Source organism: Stegastes partitus, unplaced genomic scaffold (genome assembly GCF_000690725.1).
Source record: "Stegastes partitus isolate 25-593 unplaced genomic scaffold, Stegastes_partitus-1.0.2 Scaffold1248, whole genome shotgun sequence".
In the NCBI taxonomy this organism is placed as follows: Eukaryota; Metazoa; Chordata; class Actinopteri; family Pomacentridae; genus Stegastes; species Stegastes partitus.
This window is the reverse complement of record NW_007578979.1, coordinates 1-21,542: the sequence shown is the minus strand read 5'-3', so window position 1 is coordinate 21,542 and position 21,542 is coordinate 1. Positions and strand designations below refer to the sequence as shown.

Here is a 21,542-nt window from a genome sequence, read left to right as displayed (position 1 = left end):
CGACCAGTCAGAGATCAAGTGGTTCAGGAGTCCTCGAAAAGTTCAACATCTGATTCTGGATCTGCTAAAGGGTGGAAATTTGGCAATTTTTTAAAAAGGCAACCTGATTTTTAAACTGCTGCCGGCGGGTTTTTGAGTTCAGAGGATTAAGAAACGTAAAGAAACCCACTCATTCTGCATTAGCTGTGGTCAGCGAGTTTAAAGTCCCTATGAGGTGATTGAACAGCTCGATGGAGACGCTGGAAAACTGATTTAAAACTGTGAGATCGTCTAAAGTCCTGGTAAAGCTCACACTTCCTGATGAGTGAAGTCTTTAAATGTCACCTCCATGTAAAATCAGAGGTCACCAAACAGCAGCATGTGGTAGAAACAGAACCAGGACTGTGGATCTACTCACCGCCTTCTGCTGAGAGCTGAGCACCGCCGGGTTGAGGAGCTGCTCTCCTTTCTCCGTGTCGCTGGAAATGTCCTCCTCCGACTCCTCCCAAGACGACGAGAAGCCGGCCGAGGAGGCCGACGAGGACGACAGCTTCCTCAGGGAGCGGTTGGAGAAGTTGGGCCCGGGGCTGGAGCTGGGGCTGCCGCCGGGGCCCCGGTCCGGGCCCTCGGACGCCTGGGCCTGGTTCTCCAAGCCGTGGTCGGTCACTATGACGGCGGGGATGGAGGGAGGAGAGGAGGGAGTGTGGTTGGAGGAGACGTCCAGCGGAGGAGGGGAGCTCTCGCTGGCCGGTGTCCCAGACGAGGCGGCGGTTTCTGGGTGAGCCTCCGTCTGCGGCAGCATCTCGCCTCCAACCGTCTCCTCCGTTCCTCCTGCGTCGGTTCTGCCTCCGTCGGTTCTGCCTCCGTCTGCCGCTGCGTCGAGCAGCGCGTCCGAGCAGGACTTCTGCATGGCGGCTTCTGAGCTGCACTCATTTTGATCAGCGTTTGTTTCAGCAGCCTGCGCTCCTTCCGTTGTTTCCTCCTCCTCCCTTTCTCTCCCGTTCTGAACAACACAGGGAACTTTATCCTGCGCCGGGTGGGTCATTGGGCATTCACCAGCAGCGCTTCCTGGGCTGGGAGGGGAAGAGGCTTGGCCCGTCGCTCGTCTGGGAGACCGAGGGCTTCGCTGGAGCTCGCTGCTCAGCACCTGGGCACGAATCCCGGAGATGTGGGCCTCGAAAATGCCCACTTTCCCCCTGACCTGCAAGACAGAGACAGCAGCTCAGGTCCGGGTCCATCGGTGCAGAAAGTTGTCTTATCACACAGGTGTCCTGCTTTCAGCTCAGAGGCATGAAGCTGCAAAAAAGCACCAGAGTGTGCCGCCAGCATTAAGGAAAATGGAAGAAAAACGAGCCCCGATTCCAGCATTTCACTGGTCTGGCGTTGAGACGAGTGCTGGCAAAGCGGACGTGTGACTGTGTGCAGCTTCACAGTGAGTGCTAATGTACGCCGGCTTCATCCCAACAGGAAGGAAAGCCAATCTAAACCAATAAACGGCGCCTGTTCGTGACAAACACCGTGATATTTGTCATTTAAATTCCAAACAGTCTGTACTGTCTTAATTAATGCAGAGCAAACAACACAAAGCCGGTAAACAAAAGTGGCAGGCTGGATTCACTGTGGTGTTGTCGAGACTGTTCGGAACAGTTTTAAACACATTTTTACTCGATTTGAAGCCGAATCTGATCCCAGTGAAGCCCAGAACTGCAGATTTATCACCAAACATCCTGCATACTGTCCGATTGATTTGTTAAAACTCCTGTGGTTGAACATAAAACCTCCTTTTCATGCAACCTGCAGCTTTAATCGTGTAGAATTTGCTTTTTTAAAATCATTTTAAACTCATCTCTGTGTTTAAATCTTGCATATTTACAAGTTTTTTACCATTAAAATTAACTTAGATGTGATTCTACAACGTGCAGATCTATGAAACATCCACCGCTCGCTGCAGCTCAGCACACCAGCTCGCCTTCAGCTCTGCTCAAACACAGCAGCAGGTTGTGATGCTCTGAAATGCACGGCTGCAAGACAAAAACTCTAATTTAACCATTTGGGTTGCTGCACTATTCTGATGACTTGTGTTGCATCAGCTTAATACTGTGAGTAACATGAACTCACATTTCTGCATTAAGTTGAATTCAAATGAACTTTAAGCTGAGCTCACTTAATAAATGTCGTATATTTTCTCGTGCCTCTTTATTTATCTAATATTTTGTACATTTGCCAATTTAAAAACTTTGCAATGCTAATTATGGGACTTAAGTAAAAAAAAAAAAAACTTGTTGGAGCAACTTAATTTTTATGAGTAATCAACTTAAGACCTTGTTTATTCCACCAAAGTGATTAAATGGCCTTTGAAAGCAGAAGAAAAGCTGATTTCCTTCATTCAGGTTTGAAGTTCATGAATATTTATTATTTGTGGGGAAATTAAAATGTTTATTGCTTTTACTGTCAAGATTTAAATATTTTGTGTTGAAACGCACAACTGAAGTTAAAAATAAAAGTTAATTACCATCAGTTTTGTTGTTGAAGTTGATCCTTTCTTAGTTACATAAAACCAGAAAAAGCAAAAAAAAAAGTAATAAAGAAAATCAAATTGGATCAACTTAATATTTCAAGCGTTTGTCAACTTAACTTGTGTTTGTAATTATGGTAATTAAATACTTAGCGCTTGAAAAATACTTAAAATAACACATAAATACCGTCTGGTACAACCTAATCAAAGTTTTTTATTTAAGCTACTAATCATGAAGAGCTAATTAAAAGCACATAATTCTCTCAACTCCGTTTAGTTTGTTGGTTGAACCTAATTTCTTGAGAAGTCGACTGAACTCAAAAATATGATGCAAACTGTTTTTGTTGCCCAAACATTATTTTTTTAGAGTGTAATTCAAACGATCTTTATTCAGCTTGACGCTGATTCACGATCAGACGATTTGTTCAGGATGCAGTCGTGGAACATTTACTGGAGTTCTGCAGGAAAATGTGCGATGTGCTCGTCTCAGATCTTCACTACAGCACTGACTACAGGACGGACTCTAATCAGGCTTCATGCACAATAAATGATAACAATAATAATGCATCAAGCAGGTTTTATTTCTACTTAACCTGAACTTGACCCGCTAAATCTTTTCTCCAGGAAGTTCTGTCCACGCTGCAGGTTGTGAACGTTTGACCCTGAGAACCGTCCTTTCAGGAGGAAACCAAGCGACGCTGCTTTTCCATCACAGGAACTCAGAGCCGTGTGGGTTTACAGTCATTCTCCTTCAGCTCTGCTCAGCTTTCACACCTCTAACGGTGTGACTCGATCGCAGTAAATCAGAGCTCTGCTGCTGGGCGGTTCCTAGAAAGAACTCACCTCGACGTTCTGCAGCTCTCTGTGGATCTGCAGCTGCTGGGCCTGACGCCGCCTCTCCTCCCGCCTCTCGCCTCCTGCCGCCGGCTCGCCTCCCCTCTCCTCCCGCCCGTCACCGTTGGCCCGCTCCTCCCCGCCCGGCGAGCTCAGGCGGCGGACCCGCTGGCCGACATTCACCCCCAGCAGCTCGGGGCTCCGCGGCGACGGGGATCGGGGACGAGGTCCGGGGGAGAGCAGCGGCGGAGACGGGAAGACGAAGGCTTGACCCGAAGACCGAGGACTCGTCTGGAGGAGGAGGGAGGACAAAAAAATGATTAAAACTGCACCAACAATCACTTATTTATGAGAAGAGAGGCAAATATACGAGTTGGGAGACGATTAACTTCACTTATGAGGCAATAAAACTACAAATACAAGCAAAAAAGGTCATTTTTCTGTGTTTTTACTGCAGTATATTTGTGCATTTGACAGTTTAAGCTGCATTCTTCACTTTACATATCATATATTTTACACTTTATTGTGCATTTTGTATTATGGTGTATTTTTTTACCTTATTTAACCAACTATTTCTACTTATTTATCTGTATTTGTGGTCACTTTACTCCTTCTGTCTGCTGCTGTAACAACTTCATTTCTTCTTAGGGATTAATAAAGTATTTTTTATTCGATTCTATATTCAATTATATTTTCTTTAATCCCCAGAACCTCAAAACACAGCAGTACATTTGAAAAGGTGGCTTATCTTTACAAAAATCACTGCACAACTTAAGAATAATCAGATTTTAAACTCTCTGAGGGTCCCTGAACTCATCATCATAACCTGATCTACGTTTAAAATTATAATATTTCATTAAAAGCACTTTATTCTGCTTTAAAACACAAAAAATTTGGCTTTTTTTGGTGCAAAATTTCACAAAACAACCAGAAACTGAACAAAAAGAAAGAATCCTCTGATGTTTTTTACTTTCTGAGGGTCCTTGAACTCATCACATTAACTAAATCGAAGCTTAAATGCATCCTGTTTTATTAAAACACTTTATTCTAAATGCCTCCTTTAAAAATTCACTAAAAACAAACTGTGTGCACTAACTAGATTCTGTTAAAATAAAATAAAAACTCTCTCTTTGGTGCAACTGTAAAGCCTGAAAAGTCTCACTGGCAACCTTCAGTCACAAAATCACCACGACTGCCCCATTTTTCAAAGCCAGAAACTGTTAAAGCAAAACAATTATCAGATTTTCAGCTTTCTGAAGGTCATTGAACTCATCGTCTAAACCAAATCTAAGATGAAAATTACAATATTTCATCAAATCCCCTTTATTCCACATGTCTCAGTTAAAATTTTGCCAAAAAATAAAGTTTGTTCGAAATAGATTCTGTAAAAACATAAAAATTTCCATCCTTCAACGCAGCCATGAAGCCACGACTGACTCGGCTGTGATCGACAGTCATGGCTGAACTGCAGGCAGTGTAGTCTCATTAAAAAATTAAAAAATAAAAAATAAAGTCAAAAACAAACCGTGTGCAGTACCAAGATTCTATAAAAAACAACTAATTTTGGATTTTTTTGCGCAGCTGTAAATCACATCAGTGACTCCGTTGTGACCAACAGTCACGCGTAAAAAATTCTGAAAGTTTTCGGCTGAACTTCAGGCTGTGAGTCCAGCCTGTTTAAATTTTTGCAAAATAAAAAATCAAACCAATGCGACTTTCGTTTTGGCTTATTTTTATGATTTCAGGAGACTTTTCTGAGTTCTCGCTGCTTCTTTTCATAGTTGGACTTCATATTTTACTGAAAATGAACCACAGTGAAGAAAAATGGGACCGAAAAACAGTTCAGAAGGTTAAACGGAGACGAAATGGAAAATTCTGGTGGAACAGTGAAACCCGGCAGCTGCAGCGCCGCTCGAGTGTTCCACCAACAGGACAGCGGGGCGGCCGGCGCTACCTTGGGGCTCGTGGGGCTGTACAGGCCTCCGCCCAGCAGCTGGCAGTAGGTGCTCCGGTCCGGAACCTGCAGCACGGGCCGGGCCACGGGGCTGGTTCTGGTCCGGGAGGCGGCGCTGGAGGAGCCTGGCTGGGCGTGGATCTGGTTACTGCTGCAGGAGGACGGGAAGTAATCACAAATCAATCAGTTTATCCCCTCGGACCTCCTCAGAACCGGCTACAGGAGCTCTAGTGTATTTAATGAATCCATGTAGAGTTCTACCTTCATGCTGTGAATGGTTTCAGGGTTAAAGGTCCAGATTTCACTTTTTAATGGACTTTTTCCATCATTTCTGAGCCTCAGAACTTCATCAGTACAGCAGACAGACACATGACATGTTCAGGGTTTGAGTTCTGGTAAAATAAAAACTGACACCAGGTCAGTTTTACATCCATCCAGGTGTCACAGTCTGAACAGCACATCTGGGTTTTGTTCTACAGGATTGTTTGTCTATATTTTTTAGATAAATTTGACAATTTCAGTGTCATTCTGAACCAAAAACAAACTCTGTGCACTAAAAAGATTTTGTAAAAAAACAAAAAATTCTGCATTTTTCGGCACGACTGTTAAATCAGTAGCGACTCAGCTCATATCAGCATGTGTGATGGTGGTTGGTCAGAACCAGTTCTAGACAATGGAAGGACTGTTTTACCTCCAGCAGATACCAGCTGATCATTTCATAGACATGATTCACTCTGTATTTCAAAATAATTTTAGAATTCAGGGAGTTTCACCAGAACTCAGACGTGTTCTTCCTCCTACACGTCATGTGTCTGTCTGCTGCACTGATGAGGCTCAGAAATGATGGAAAAGTCCACAAAAAAGTGTGAATTTGGGCCTTTAACCCTGAAAATATTCACAGTATGAAGGTCAAACTTGATGCGGATTCATTAATTAAACTAAAGTCACTGTAGATGAAAAAGCAGCTGCTTCTGAGGAGGTCCGGTTCTTTATAAAGAAGTGATCTCACATTTAAAAATACCTCAGAAAATATTCATCAGTATTTATATCATATCATATTAGGTTTCTGGGTGGAAGCAGGTTTCATCTAAATATTGCATTTTTTATTTTTTTGCATTGTTGTGAATCTTTTTTCACAGATTTGCTCTTTTTCTGCATCAGTTCAAAGTGGAAAGATTTTTATTTATGTAAAGAAAAACGCAAAACTCCAGAAGCAGGTGACAATTTAAAGTATAATGGGATATACATTGATTTAGTTGTATTTTACACTCTAGATTTAGGGATTAGAAGAGCTCATAGTTCATATTTTTAGATGAATAATAAACAAAAACGCTTGCAATCAACTGACTGATCAGCTGTTTAGTCTAAAAAATGTAGAAAATGTCAGAAAATGTCAAAAAATGTCCATCACTGTCCAAAAAATACTGAGTTTACAGTCAAAGAAGAGGAAAGAACCCAGAAAATATTCACATTTAAGAAGCTTTAATCAGAAAATTTTGCCTTTTTTTCCCAAAAAATGATCAAACCGATGAACAAATTGTGTAAACAGTTGGTAACCAACCATCATAACCAACATTAGGACGAGTAACCTCAGAAACCTGGACTTCAAAAGGGGCTAAAAATAATCGGATCATAAATCTCTCACAGCTTTGTGTGGCATCTCTTCCTGTACGCAGAAATTCATCAGAAATCAAAAGTCGTCCTGCTGATCCGGTCTAGCAGCTTCTCAGCAGCAACATATTTCCGCAGCAGGAACCTTCCAGGAAAAAGAAAGATAAAAAAAAAAAACACAAACCTGTTCATGACTCCGAGGCCGTTGAGGTTCAGGGCCGAGGCTGCCATCCCCGCGGCCGGGCCAGGGGCTCTGAGCGCTGGGGACACATCGGAATATCTCCCCTGGAGCTGCTGGAGGCTTCAGGGTTTCTTCTGCATCCGGCCGCTGGAGACAGAAACAGACCCGGAGAAGTTATTTAACTGCATCTACGCCCTCAAAATGATTGAAGCTGTTTTATATTTGCACTGCTGCGTCGTTTTCAGAGACAGAAACTGCACAAACAGAAGAATTATCAGCAGATTTTCAACTTTCTGAGGGTCCTTGAACTCATCATCCAAACCGAATCTAAGCTTAAAACTGAGATATTCAATAAAATTGCTTTGTCTCATTTAAAAATTCACCAAAAATAAACTCTGTGCACGAATCAGATTCTGTAAAAAACAAAAAATTCTGCATTCTTTGGCGCAACTGGAAAGATATTAGTGACTCAGCTGCGACAAACAGCCATGTGACAGGAATTAAATTAAAAAAACCTGACAGAAGAATTCATTTTACTGCATCTAAACCTTTGAAATTAGAAAAGGATTCTTATTTTTGCACAACTGCAGCATTTTTCAGAGCCAGAAACTGCACAAACAGAAGAATAATCACATTTTGAACTTCCTGAGGGTCCTCGAACTCATCGTCTAAACCAGATCTAAGCTTAAAATTGGGATATTTCATCACAGGTCTCGTTTAAATGTTCAACAAAAGTCAAGCAGATTCTGTAAAAAAATCCCAAAAGATTCTCCACTCTTCAGCGCCACGGGAAAGTTATTAGTGACTCACATGTAGACGACATTCATGTGACAGAAATTAGGGCAGAAGAGATAATTTTACTGCATCTAAAGCCATAAAATGATTAAAGTCAGGCTATCCGTACAAAAAACACCACAACGGCACCGTTTTTCAACAGAAGGATCATGGGATTTCTGAGTGTCTTTGCAGTAATCATCCTAGAATCATTTAAAAATTCACCAAAAATAAACTCAGCGCATCGACTACTTTCTGTAAAAAACTAAAAAATTCTGCATTTTTTGGCGCAACTAGAAAGTCATTAGTGACTCGGCTGCGATCAACACTTATGTGACAAAAACTCTATTAATAAACTGTCAGAATAATTAATTTTACTGCATTTAAGCCCGAAAAGTTATTAGAAATCTGAGTAAAATTGAAAAACATTCTTTTTGTTAAAAAAGCCAGATACAGGAAGTTAAATTTTCCATTCCTGGGAAGTGATTTCTGACCAGACACAGAAGATTATTCATGCAGTTCTGTCATTAACCAAAAACAAAGACATCATTGTTCCTGTCAAGAATAAAGTAAAGCAGAAATAACAGAGAGAGAAAATGAGCCGGCGGACAGATGAAAGGAAAAATAATAATCCTGAGTTTCTGCTCCTTAAAAGCTGAGGGTTTTGAATCCAACAGCCGGCTTGTTACAGATCCAGCAGTGATCATTTTGCTTTTTATTCGACACGCCGGCGAGTAAAACTTCTTGTTCTAAAAGAAGCAGCAGCACAAAGGACCGAAGTTCAAACTCTGCTCGATCCGGCAGCTCCTCTGTTTGTTTGAGATTTGCTTCAGGGTCTAAAAATACTTTTTTTTTTTCTTTTTTGGAGAAAAAAAGGTCAAGGTAACATTCTTTCAGGGAGAAAAATGAGGGAGACACATGGAAAAGGGCAGAATGACGGAGAGGGAAGGCCGAGTGAAGCCGGAGAGATAAGGAGTTAAACACAGAAAGGCAGAAAGAAAGCCAGAAAACGACAAGAATGAGAGAAAAAGATGCAGGAAAGGTTCAAACCCGACTGTGGGAAGTGGAGTGAAAGAGAATTTGTCCATTTACAGACAACACATCCAGTGTTTTTGGTCAGATCTGCTCCAGAAGTCGGTGATTATGAGGTTCTTTATTCTAATAAAGCAGAGGCTGTTGTAGGATCATTTCACCCAAAATAAACCGGAACAACTTTTTAAAATTCAGCCCGAAAGCAAAACCGAGTCGGCCGAGAGCTCCAGATTTTATTATATGGACAAACTCAGGCTCCATCAACAATCAAGCCAAACAGATTTTAGTTCAGACTTTGTATAATAGCTCGTGGTATCGCGTCCTGAATGCAAATCAGCTTCAGCGTGCAGTTTAAACGTCCAGTAAAACATCAGTGGAACGCATCCTCGTACCTCCATCAGACCAAAGACTGATTATAAAGAGTTCACAGTTTGATTTATGAGCCTGAACCCTCAGTCCTGATTGCAGGTATTTTCATTTCTACGACATTTCAAATGCAAAGCGATCGTCTGAAAGTGGAATTAATGAGGACTGAAGGTAAATATCGTCTTTTCCCGTTCAGTGGAATGATAAAGAAGAAGCTTCGTCTCTTCAAACAAACAATCAGACTGTGTTTCAAAGAGTTAAAAGACACTTGACTGCACAAAACATACGAAAAGTGTACTTAAGTGCATATTTTAAAAGTTGTGCTGAAGTCGCAAACAAATTAACAAAATGATCTGTGTTTCTGGGTGCAACAGATCAGTGATGGAAGCTCATCAACACAGTGAAGGTCAAATATGGACGAGTTGGACTAAATTATTTAAAGCCGCTGCAGTACTTTTGTGGCTTCAGCATCTCTGAAAAAAACGGGGACGACAAAAGTGCTGCTGGGCTGAAAAAGTTTGGGGTCTTTTCAAATTCCTGCCATGAGAGGCTTTAAATGATGATTCTTGTGATATATTATAAATGAAATATTTTATTTATTCAAAAACATCAATAACGATCGTCTTGGAGCTGAGCCCAGGATGCAGTGATGGTGCCCCTGCAGAATAGCGACCCGGGAATTGTTTTGTTGGAATATCTGCACGCAGAACTGTCAGTAAAATGGGTAAGAACCGAGAAAGAACCGAGCAGGGCTGTCGTACGACAATAACGCTCGCAAGTAGAGAAACGACGCAAAATCACCACAAAAAGGAATAAAAAAACGCCAAAAACACACAAAACTACCGCATGAATCCACAAAATCACCACAGAAACATGCAAAGTCATTACAAAAAGTTGTCAAATTACAAGAAAAAAAATGCAAAATCACGTGTTAATATATTTGTACTTCTATAAATCATATGAATTTGTGCAGTTGATCTGTTTCAGTAGAAAACAAGCAGGTTCAGATTTAATCTGCTCTAAATCTGAGCTTTCTGTGCTGCTGTAGAGCTGGTTTATGCTGATGGAGTCACTCTGTGTTCTGTGGAACTTTCAGTTCATCTACAGACAAACGAGCTGATTTCCAGGTCGAGTTTCAGTTGATTTCATTTTCTCTTTGTTTCAGTAAACGGACAGTTAATGCGGCTGATGACGCAGCACAAACACACAGAACTGAACTGAAGCGAAGCCTCCGTGTCTCTGAACCAGGATCTTCTCAGATGTTTTTCCGTCCAGCTCTGCAGCTCTTTGAAGCTCGCCGGAGTTCCCGTCACGTGCTCGGCTACAAAAACTGCTCCGGCTCGTGTTTTGATTCCAAGCAAGTTAAGACTTTCGGGTCGTGAACCGCGGCGTAAACACGGGATTTCCTTATCGGGGCGTGACGCTGCCAGAGGGGCCGAGGACGGTGCGAATGGATGCATCTCTTCACGCCGAAGCACCACGGCTCGCTGCAAAGTCCTGCAGGACGCCGACGGGAAGGCTGAGAGGGACAAACCAAAGCAGGCAGGACTGGCCGGAGAGCAGCAGAGTGAGGAGGAAGGAGAGGTGTCCGCCGGCTATTTTGGTTCAGTTGTCTGTTCTGAGTCTTTCATGCAGAAGTTAGTGGGTTTACTTTGTGAACACAACGGCTAATGAAGCAGCACCACAAACCGCCTCGCTGCTCTGCACAGCTTCTCCTCTTTGTGCTGAAGGACAGACAGATTATCAACTCTGTGGTCCAAGTTCCCCCCACAGGATCCTCAGACTGAACATAACAGCAAAGTGGACGTTCTTCAAACCCAGAGACCGACTGGTCCAACAGGAGGCAGCCAGGGCACCGTGCTGCGTCTACACCTACATTCAAGATGATTCTGCTCATAAAATACCTATAATAATATTAAATAATAGGATTATTTAACAGGTCACGCGTCTAAACAGTGTGAATACGTCAGACAACACACCAGATATCCAGTAGTAGCACTGGGACAGAAGGATTATCCAAAAAAAACTAGAATTTAGTCTGAAAATGTGGCATAAAAATAAAAATGCCAGGTTTTATACTGAACATTTGTCTTTTTTGTCTCTGCTAAAGGTGCACGATACATTTTTTAAGCATTAAATTGCAGAAATTCAGTGTAAATTAAGGTCAAATGAACTCAAACGTTAACTTTATTTGACAGAAACAGAGTCTGTTGTCATGCAGGGACGTGTGCACAACACAAAAAAGGAAGATTTGGTTGCAACAGCAAACAGCAGCTACAGAAAGGTGAGCGATGAGCAGAAACAGCTTCTGTGATTGCTGCTGCCACACCACCAGGCTCATTTGTTTGACCATTTAAATCAGCAACACAGAGCTCTGCTGTCGAAAACACCTGCGAAATCAAATTATTTTTTATTTTTAGTGACGTGCTCTCCCCTACTAATGAACTCCAAACTTTCCAGAAGGATTAATTTGTTCCAAAACAGCAGAAATAATGAATTAATGTCATTTTTTTTTCTTCTCAATATCGTGCAGCCTGCAGTGTGCCACCACAATAAAAGCCTGATTTACATTAACAGGTCATCGTTCTGCTGCAGGAGGAACTTTCTGCAATTAGGTGGGAAAAAATATTTTTGCATATATCAGCAATTGGCCAAAAATAAGCTGGAATTAAAAATCAGCAGAAACCCAATATGGTGCAGCCGCACGAGCAAAAGCAAAAGTGCAGATTTGTCCAAACACTTTGCTGCTCGGAGCCACTCGTCAGTGTTTGTGTGTGTTTGTGTCGGCGAGTGGGACCGAAGCAAACTGTCCGGCCGCCCACACAAGTGGGCAATAAAGCGAAAGAAAACAGCAACGCCAGAGCTGACGAAGGAGTTCACGAGTCGTGCACGATGACTCTCCCGTTGGTCTGCAGTGAGACGTTTCACTGCAGCTCGACACAGACGCACCAGTCATCCACCCTGGAGTCGCATTTTTAGGAGATTTTTGCTCCAGATTCAGTAAAAACTCGACATTCTGCCTGATTCTAAAACTCCACCACAAGCCAGTTTCCATTAACGTCATTACGCATGAATAAATATCTAAATATTGCAGTTTAACATCACATGAAGCACAGCAGAAATAAAACAAGCTGCAACAATCAGCTGTTTAATGGGCTGAGAGAAAAATAATCACCTGTTTGCTGGAGGCAAATTTTATTCAAATGCGTCTCCAACATGAGGATTTGTTGTTTTATTCTTACACCAGGGGATTATTTTGGGGTTTTAGACTCACAGCTGTAACATTTAATCAACAAATCAACTATCTTTATGATCAATTAATTGCTTTGAGTGATTTTTAAGAACTAGAAAATACTAAATTCTCTGATTCCAGCTTCTTAAATGTGAATATTTTCCGGTTTCTTTCCTCCTCTGTGACAATAAACTGAAGATTTCTGGGTTGTGGACAAAACAATACGTGTTCTTAAACCAAATAACTGATTGATTAATGCAGAAAATGATCGCCTGATTGATCAGCAACAGAAACGATGATTAGTTGCAGCCAGATTTGGACTTTGTGAACAAAACAAGGCGACGTTTAAAGTGGTCTGAGCATTTTCGCTGCTATCAGAGAAAACAAATAGTCAGGAATTAATTAAAGATTTGAAAAACAATCATTAGTTGCAACCAGAGAAATAATCTGAAATCTAAACCTGCAAATTCAAGTGTTGGATTCCTGGAGAGGAAAACTCTCTTTTTATGAGAAAACAGATACGTATTATTTGAATAATTTTTTAGGGAGCAGAGTTCATGTTGCAGCAGGTTTGGTTTGTTCCCAGAACTTATATTAGAGACACATTTGCATAAAGCTCAAAGACAATTTGCACAAAATCTGGAAAAACTTGAGTTTTAGTCATTTGAACGTCAATATTTGAGTTTCGGCTCGACGCCATATTTACTTTTTGTTACATGCAGCTGCTGGAGGCTGAAACAAAAACAGAGCAGATAAGATATTTGGGAATGATTTAGCTCTGATAAGGTTGATAAAAAGCTGCCAAGACTCCAACATTTGCTAGAAACAGCGACAAAGGGATGAATTTATTTACAAAATCTTCAAATAGTCACATTTCTAGACCTCCAATGCTCCTTATAATGTCAACCTTTAGCTATGTAATGCTAAAAAACAGCACTTTAAGGTGCTCGGCAGCTTGAAATGACCGAAATTCATTAAAAATAAGTATTAATTTATTGAAAAGTTTATATTGCAGCATTTCTAGGCCTAAAATCTTCTGTATTAACTGCAGTACAGTGTAATAAATGACCATAATGTGCCCCATTCTGCAGCATATTTACATTTTATTACTTACAAAAAGGCGTAAAACAGTAAATAAGGTGTTCAGTTCTGGATTCAGATGCCACAACATGCTGTCCGACTCAAAAATGCAGCCATGCAACGCTGAAAAAACGCAATACAAGGCTGGATTTATATGGAAACTCCTCAAATAGTTGCATTTCTGTAACTCAAACCCTTGAGATTCACTGCATCTAAGTGCAATAAAAGCCTCTAATGTGCTCAGTTTTGCAGTATTTTTACATTTAGTCACGCTGCAGCTCCAGAAAGCTGAGATAAGGTCAGATAACGTGTTTAGGATCGATCCAGCTTTGTTAAGTGGATCCAGTTCTGCATACTGATGCCTTAAAACGATGCCAATTCCAACCTTTAGCGGTTTAACGACAACATAAAGAGGCTTGGCCACTTGAAATGGACAAAATTCAATAAAAATAAGGTTGAATTATCTGAAAACTCAAACAGCAGCATTTCTCGGCCTTTAATCCTTCGATAAGTGGGTTCCACTCTGGACTCAGATGCCACAAAATGCTCTCAGACTTCCACCTTCAGCTATGCAAAGCCAAAAAAACTGCTTTCTGAGGTGCATGACGGCTTCAAATTAACTAAATTTACTCAAAATGAAGCTGAATTTATGTGAAAACTCCCCAATGGCTGTATTTCCAGGCCTGGAGTCCTCTTTATTTACTGCATTAAAGTGAAATAAAAGGCTTTAATGTGCTCAGTTTTGCACCATATTTACATTTTGTTATGTGAAAAAGGTGTGAAAGAGAAAGATGAGGGGTTTGGGACTGATCCAGCTCTGGTGGGTGGATTCAAGTCTACATTCTGAAGCCTTAAAATGCAGAAAATAAGACAGAAATCCACGAGAAGGCTCTCAAAAACACTAAATCAATTTCAAATGAGGATGAGTTTGTCTAAAACTCCCTAAATATTTTTGGTTTCCCACCAACTAAGCGGATGTCCAGGCCTAGAAATGTGCCCACAGCATCAATAACCAGCATTCATGTGCTCAGATGGGGGTCCCGGCTCACAGCAGGCCGGTGTTCTCCTACCTCAGCCCCGCTCCGGACTCTCCCAACCTCCCCGGGACGCTCCTCCGCGATCCAAGAGGCAGATCCAGGCAGAAACAAGCCGAGGATGAAGCTCCTGTGTGCGCCACTGAACCAAAACTTCTCCTCCTGCTGCTGCTGCTGCGCGCTTCGAGCTGATTCCAAAAAACTTCGCTCGACGCACTCGCCGGTTTCTCTTTCTTCACTTTTTTTTCCACCCAAACAAACAAAATCCTCCTTCAGGAAAAAAAAAAAAAAAAAAGTGTTTTTGTTCCACGAGTGTCTGAGTGTTTTCAGCAGAGAGTCCGAAACGTTTCAGGCGCAGAAATCCTCTGTTGGTTTGCGCTCCGGGTGAATGCTCGTAGTTTAGTTGCGGAGGTTCGGCTGTCATGTGCTGCTGCTGCTGCTGCTGCTGCTGCTCGACACCTCGGAGCTCGTAGTGAAGCGATGTTTGTCTGAAGAGTCTGAAGGCGGAAGCGACGAGACCGACTCCCTCTCTCTCCCTCTCGCTCTCTCTCTCTTTCTCTGTGCGTGTGCATGTGTGTGCGTGCGCGCGTCTCGGTTCACTGGCAGGATAAAAAAAAACAAAAAAACTGAAAAGCCGAGACGCGCGCACCAGTTGCGGGGAAACCCTCTGTGTGTGCGTAATCGACAAGTTTACGCACGCACCGGCGTGTGCGTAAAAGTTCACGGGATTAAAAAGAAAAAAAAAAGAAAAAGTGAAATTGTGCAGCCGAGCATGTTTCGCATCTGATTCAAAGTGGCTTTATTTGGCTTCACGGTGATTCAGCACATGCGCAAACAATGCCGGTGTGTTCAGGACCGCAGCAGCAAAAAGCTAAGAACAGAAACACAACAACTATTTTGGGAAACCTTTTAGCCAAATGAGAGAGGCTCCAAACTGCTTTGTTCAGCTTGTTTAAAAATAATTTTACACTTTTGATGCAGTCGCACCTTAAATAACTCCTCCAGTCATCACAGAGTTCATCATTCCTCCCAAACAGAGCTGCTCTGTGTTCCTGCATTTTCTGATATTACAATATAGACACATCTGCTAGTGGGGCATCACCTGAAGACAGGTTATAATGATAACAATAAAAGAAACCTGCTGCACTCTACAGTGAAGTAGAACAAACTATTAAATGAGCTAAACAGTGCTGGAAAATATAAAGTGTCTTGAAAAACAAAACTAGAACAGAATTAGCAGTGGGATTTCTAAATACGTCTGAACATTTTCGCTAAACCTAACGGTGTCTACATACATACCTATACGTCTAGTTGTGCTCACAAGTTTCCGAACACTTATATAAACCATATTTATCATGACTGTCTTGAGTTTCTAGTGACTCCTGTAACTCTGAAGCTTCTATGATTGAATCATTGAACCTTTGTCACAAACACACAGTCATGCATGTTGTTGGTTCTTTCATAGATTTATTGAAGGTCTTCTGGAAATATGGGTCAAAAATATAGTCACAGTATTTCTAATAATTGGTCAGATGTCTATTTTCTCCTCAGTCTGGTTCTTCTGGTCTCCGTCCACCAGCTTCTGGTCCATCTCTGACTCCTCTGTACAGAATCGCTGCAGTTCAACTAAACTTGTCGTCTTTCTGACTCAGACTTGTTCCTTCATCAGTCCACAGGTTCTGGATGGTTTCAGTCAGGACTTTGGGGAGACCAGTCTAGAACCTTCATTCCAGCCTGATGGAACCATTTCTTCACCACTTTGATGTGTGTTTGGGCTCATTGTCTGGTTGGAACATCCACCTGTGTCCAAGATCAACCTTCTGCAGCAGAACAGAACCAGAGCATGATGCTGCCACCTCCATGCTTGATGGTAGGTTTGGTGTTCTTGGGGTTAAAGGCCTCACCTTCTCTCCTCCAGACATGGTTCTGTTCAGTGTTGGAATTTCTTTGTCCATGTGACCAGCAGCAGCCTTCAGTGGAGCTTTAAGGTTCTGCTTCTGGAGGAAGAACTTCCTTCTCCATCAGCCTCTCAGCTCATGTTGATGTCAGACCCTGTGGACACTGACAGCTGTGTTCCAGCAGCTTCTGGTCCATCCAGAGCTGCTTCCTGCTGGTTCCTGGTTGACTCTTGACCATCCTGACCAGTCGTCTCTCAGCAGCAGCTGCTAGTTTGTGTTTCCTTCCTGATGGTGGCAGTAACACAACTGGACCATGAACTTTATGCTGACACACTGATGGTTCTGGAGCTGAAGCATGTTTCTCCTGACTTGTTCCAGTCACTGATTTGCTCTTTCAGATCTTTGCTGAGCTCCTCAGACTTTCCCACTGTAGTGTTTCTGTCCAGTAAGTGGATCAGATGGTTCTGTTGAAACTGGATCAGAGGAGTCAGCAGCTGGAGTCAACTGTAATCATCTATGAGAGGTTAAGAAGCCACTAGGAAAGTTTGATTAGAAGAAATGTATACATGACTAAAACTGATCATTCACGTTGCTGTGTGTGTATTTTTGTAATATTTCCAGAAGACCTTTAATAAATGACAAAGATTCCAGCGTCTTCCCTCAATAATCATTACACTTTCACATGAAACATATGTTTTATTGATTTGCATTGCGAGAATATGACATTAACGTACATCAGAACCACTTCTTTAGGTTTCTTCTCGCCAGTAAAATACTATTTAAAGTTTAGCCAGGCCACTATCAACCACTTTTTCAAAATATTGTGTAAAAGCAGCGGTGTTGTTGTTGTTGCAGGTGAAGCTTCATTTGGACTAATTCATACTGTTGAGATCTTAAATCTGATCATACTTTGAGGTTGGTAAATTTATATTTGTATTCTAGTGATGTAAAAAAAAGTAGCACAAAATGGAAGTGTATGCTCAGAGGAAGCACAAGTACCTACAATACACTGTAGATAACCGAGTTTATCACCATATGCTCTGTGCAGCGAGCGACCAAACCTGTGAGAATCTACATTGCTGCACTCTCATAATGTCAGCCGGGACACCAGACGCTTCGGCTTCACCGCGTGACAAGAGGCCAGATTGAGACGAAGTGAAAGGCCCTGAACGCCCACACAGGTGAGCTGAATTACTCTGATAATTAGATCTGTGGAGCTGCGCTGGAAAGTCTGACGAACGGTAATGATGGCGGTGAAAATAGAGACGGTCACAGTCGGGGGGAAAAACCTGCACGGAGCGGAGAAGACGTCTAGTCTGGGACTAGAAGTGAAAACACCTGTGGAGGGAGTGAACATGGGGCGTTTAAGGCGGCGTCAACCAATCACAAGGCACTTTGCCGAACTCTAATTATGGCACATTTAGTGTTTTATTGTCAGACAGACACATTTGAATGTACGTGTTCAGATTAGTTCACATTCGCTGATGACTTGTGACGTGTTTTGGTGAGTTTATGATGCTGTTGCTCTGATTCTGATTGAATAAAGGTTAAAAAAAAAAGGGTGAAAAAGAAATTAAATTGTAGCTGAAGTCACGTTTACTGTTGGAAGTTGTTGATTTGAATGTGGTCAGTAAAATTAATTCTTCATCCACATATTGCAGGAGCTGAACAGTTGGTCTGGACTCTGACTGGGCCTCCAGAACTTCACCTTGTTGTCTTCAAACCATCTCTGTGGAGCTTTGGCTGTTTGCTTCGGCTCATTGTCTTGGTAGGAAACAAGTCTTCTCCAAGTCTCAGTTCTCCTGCAGACTGCATCAGGTTGTCCTCCAGGATTTCTCTAGACTTTAGATCTCTACCTTCACAAGCCTTCAAGGCTGCTGCTGAGAAGATCCCCACATCATGACGCTGCCACCACCGTGCTTCATGGTAAGGATGGTGTGTTTGTGATGGTGTGCAGGGTTGGGTTTCGGCCAAATACAGCATCTAGTCTGATTAAAGAACCTTCTTCCAGTTGTCTTCAGATTCTCCCGCCTGCCTTCTCTCAGCAGGAACAAATACTCAGATGTGGATGGATTCTGGCCTTCCAGCGGCTCACTGTTAGATAACTAATGAGCTTGAGCTGTGGCTTTACCTGGACTGCTTCTATCAGGGGTGGAGATGTTGATCACAAGCAGCTTGACGAGCTTGTTGACAGTTTTCTTGCTAAATGAGACGGTGACGGCCGTGAATGTTATCAGAATGGACACTCCTCTAGAATATTATTTACTGTAGATACAGTTTGGTTTCTTTAGATAGATCTGGTTACTTGTTGTTTTGGACTTTGTCCATCCTGGAGATTAATTCAACATCATGGAACTGTAAATATAGTGTAAGTAAATATACTTACTATTAAATTTCAACAATCTGCTTCTTCATGTTGGTTCTCTGCCACCACTGGACAGGGAAGTTCACACCTGAACTTGTTCTATGGCACTGATCCAGATTGTTTTCTCCTGACTGGATCCTTGCTTGTGTTGTATCTGCTCTCAGGTGTGCGTTGCTTTGGATAAAAGCGTCTGCTGGATGAAACTGTAGATTTGTAGGAATATCAGAGTGACACACGTTAACCTTAAGATATAATGTCTGACACTTAAGGCTTAATATTTCCTCAGCGAAGGGACTTAAGGGCATTTTTCCTTGAACATTTAAAGTAAATGACTGAAAGCTGTTTAGTTCAACAGATGTTATACAAAGAAAACTAAACTGTAACTCTTAACTAAAGGTGTTTGGTGCAAAAAGGAAGTGAATTTTAAGGGTTTTTGAGGACCAAGATAAGGAGAAACCCTTAAATACATAAAACAATGAGGTCAGGAAACTTTAAGGGGAAGACTTAAGGGTGTTTTGTATAACTGATTTTATTCTAAGAAAACCTTAACTTTAAGGAAAGTCTTAATTTAAGGTGTCTGTGCAATAATTTAGAAAACTTTAAGGGAATTCTGAAGCACATAAGTGTGACAAAGAGAAACCCTTAAAAACTTAAGAGCAGGTACAACTAATGGGTGGATGGAATTTCAAAATGTCACTTTAAATGTTGAGTTTAAAGGATCAGAAACATGAAGCTCTGCAGAACAAAGCATAACTAAAAGAGATAGAAGACTCAAAGTTCATGACATTAAAAAGTGAATCAGTGTGGAGGAGCCCAGTGCATCATGGGAAGTCTGTCAGCAGTCAGGGCCTCTAGCAGCGTCACTGAGGGATGGTTCAGAGTCACCTGAGCAGCTTTAACTATAATCTTCTTTTAAAGGGAACATTTTTTAAGCTAAATCATAAAGCAGAGCCACTTTCTGCCTTCTGAGCCCAAACTGGGAGCTGATTCCACAGCAGAGGATGGAGGAAGGATCGGCCTCCAGGTCTGAGGACGAGGTGCTCTGTTGGGAAGATACGATGCCGTCAGGTCTCTGATGTGCGATGGAGCTCAGCCGATTAAAGCTTGTATGAGTGGAGACAACTTTTACATTTATCGTGAGTGAAGATGAGTTTTCAGGTCAGTGACCTTCGGTGACCTTCATCCTTCCCTCCTCGTGGTGAACCTTTCCAGCTGCATGTATGTAAATCTGCATGTGTGGCTCCTGACCAGAACTGGTTCGTGGGTATTTTCCACAACTTGTCCTGTAAAAGTAAAAATCTGGTAGCAAGGATGCCAGAAAACATACGTACAGAAACTGTAAGATACTATAACGTAAAAAAAAAGGCAAAACAAAACCAAAAAACAGAGGAAATAATGACAAATATCTGCAAATTAAAGGTGTTTTTAGCTGATTTAGATCCAGTAGAAGAGTTTTATGGTCACACATTGTAAAAGAACACTATCTGTAAAAACAAAGTTTACAAGTAGACATTATGTACAGTCTTAGTGCTTTATTTTTCTATTTTACAGTCAGCAGGTCATCATTTTTTTTCAGTGATTTTACTTGATATCATCTGTAACTTAACAAAAATCTGTAAGTTTTATTTATTATGTTCCAATCCTTAGCATACATCATTTTTTCCTTTCAAATACCAATACACCTCTGTAAAATACATTTTCAGCTGACTTAAATATTAGATTTTAAATATTTTTGCTACAGTTATTGGATTTTTAAATTCCATTTAAGTTGCGACATAATTCTGATTGAGTCGTGTGTTTGTTTAGCTTGAAATTTTAAGAAAATAGCCTCAAACTGAAGGGATCAAGTGATGAAATAACAATGACCTCATCATCTCACCGGAGGACGAATAACTAAAAAGTAAACATTTGTGCAAAATATACAATTTGCTCTAAACATTTAAAAAAAAATTTTATACTACCTGCTCTATTGTCTCGTGCAAAGACAGGATTTACTCCTTCAAAATTAGTATTTTTTTAAATGTCATAGGAGACAGAACAAGAATCAGAAAAGCTGCCACAGTTTTGAGTTCAGTAAATGCAGAAATAAGAATTAAAAAACTACCAACAAGACAATCTGCATAATGCTGCATAATGTACATTTATGTCCTAAACTTTGCAATAAGCTAGTTGCATGTTTGCCATTCTGATGACATCCAGTAATAACCAGCAGCTACAGGAACATCTAAACTATTTAATTTCAGTGCGTTCTCCAACAGGGAGGCTAATGACATAACGAGCTTCAGTATTTATCTCCGCTGAGCTACTTTCCCTTTTGCAGTCTCCCAAAATGAAATACACAAAATTCTTCACATTTTTCCGGGAAGACTTCAGTGAGCAGAAGAACGGAGCAAACCAAACAAGTTCGGTCCGCTACCATTTGAGGAAACCATGTCTCATCCCACAGACAGATTTATGAGACGTTTTTTATCTGTGAAGGAGGAATCTGCTCTCTGAGGCCAGACTGTGTTTCTTCAAACCATGACTTCTGCTTTTTAAAATTTATTATTAACACTCGGCCAAGTAGTTAAAGTGAAGCTGAAGTTTTTCCTCGTTAGTCGCTCAGTGGTGAGACTCAGGTTCTGCCGGAGACTGGGGGCCGGAGACTGGGGGCCGGAGACGGCCGAGACCGGGGCCGGAGACTGGGG

The 21,542-nt window shown here is 41.6% G+C and overlaps 1 protein-coding gene across 1 annotated transcript in view; it reads right to left on the bottom strand.

Annotated features, from left to right (window-relative positions):
- LOC103369147 (inositol-trisphosphate 3-kinase B) overlaps positions 1 to 15,055 on the bottom strand; it is a 43,353-nt gene extending 28,298 nt beyond the window's left edge. Inside the window, exons 1-5 of the mRNA XM_008297791.1 lie at positions 14,629 to 15,055; positions 7,078 to 7,221; positions 5,283 to 5,433; positions 3,338 to 3,619; positions 398 to 1,180 (exon numbers count right to left, since the gene is read on the bottom strand). Coding sequence (XP_008296013.1) covers positions 398 to 1,180; positions 3,338 to 3,619; positions 5,283 to 5,433; positions 7,078 to 7,124 — 1,263 coding nt within the window. The 5' untranslated portion in view covers positions 7,125 to 7,221; positions 14,629 to 15,055. The remainder of the gene's footprint in view (positions 1 to 397; positions 1,181 to 3,337; positions 3,620 to 5,282; positions 5,434 to 7,077; positions 7,222 to 14,628) is intronic.
- Positions 15,056 to 21,542: the final 6,487 nt, after the last annotated feature.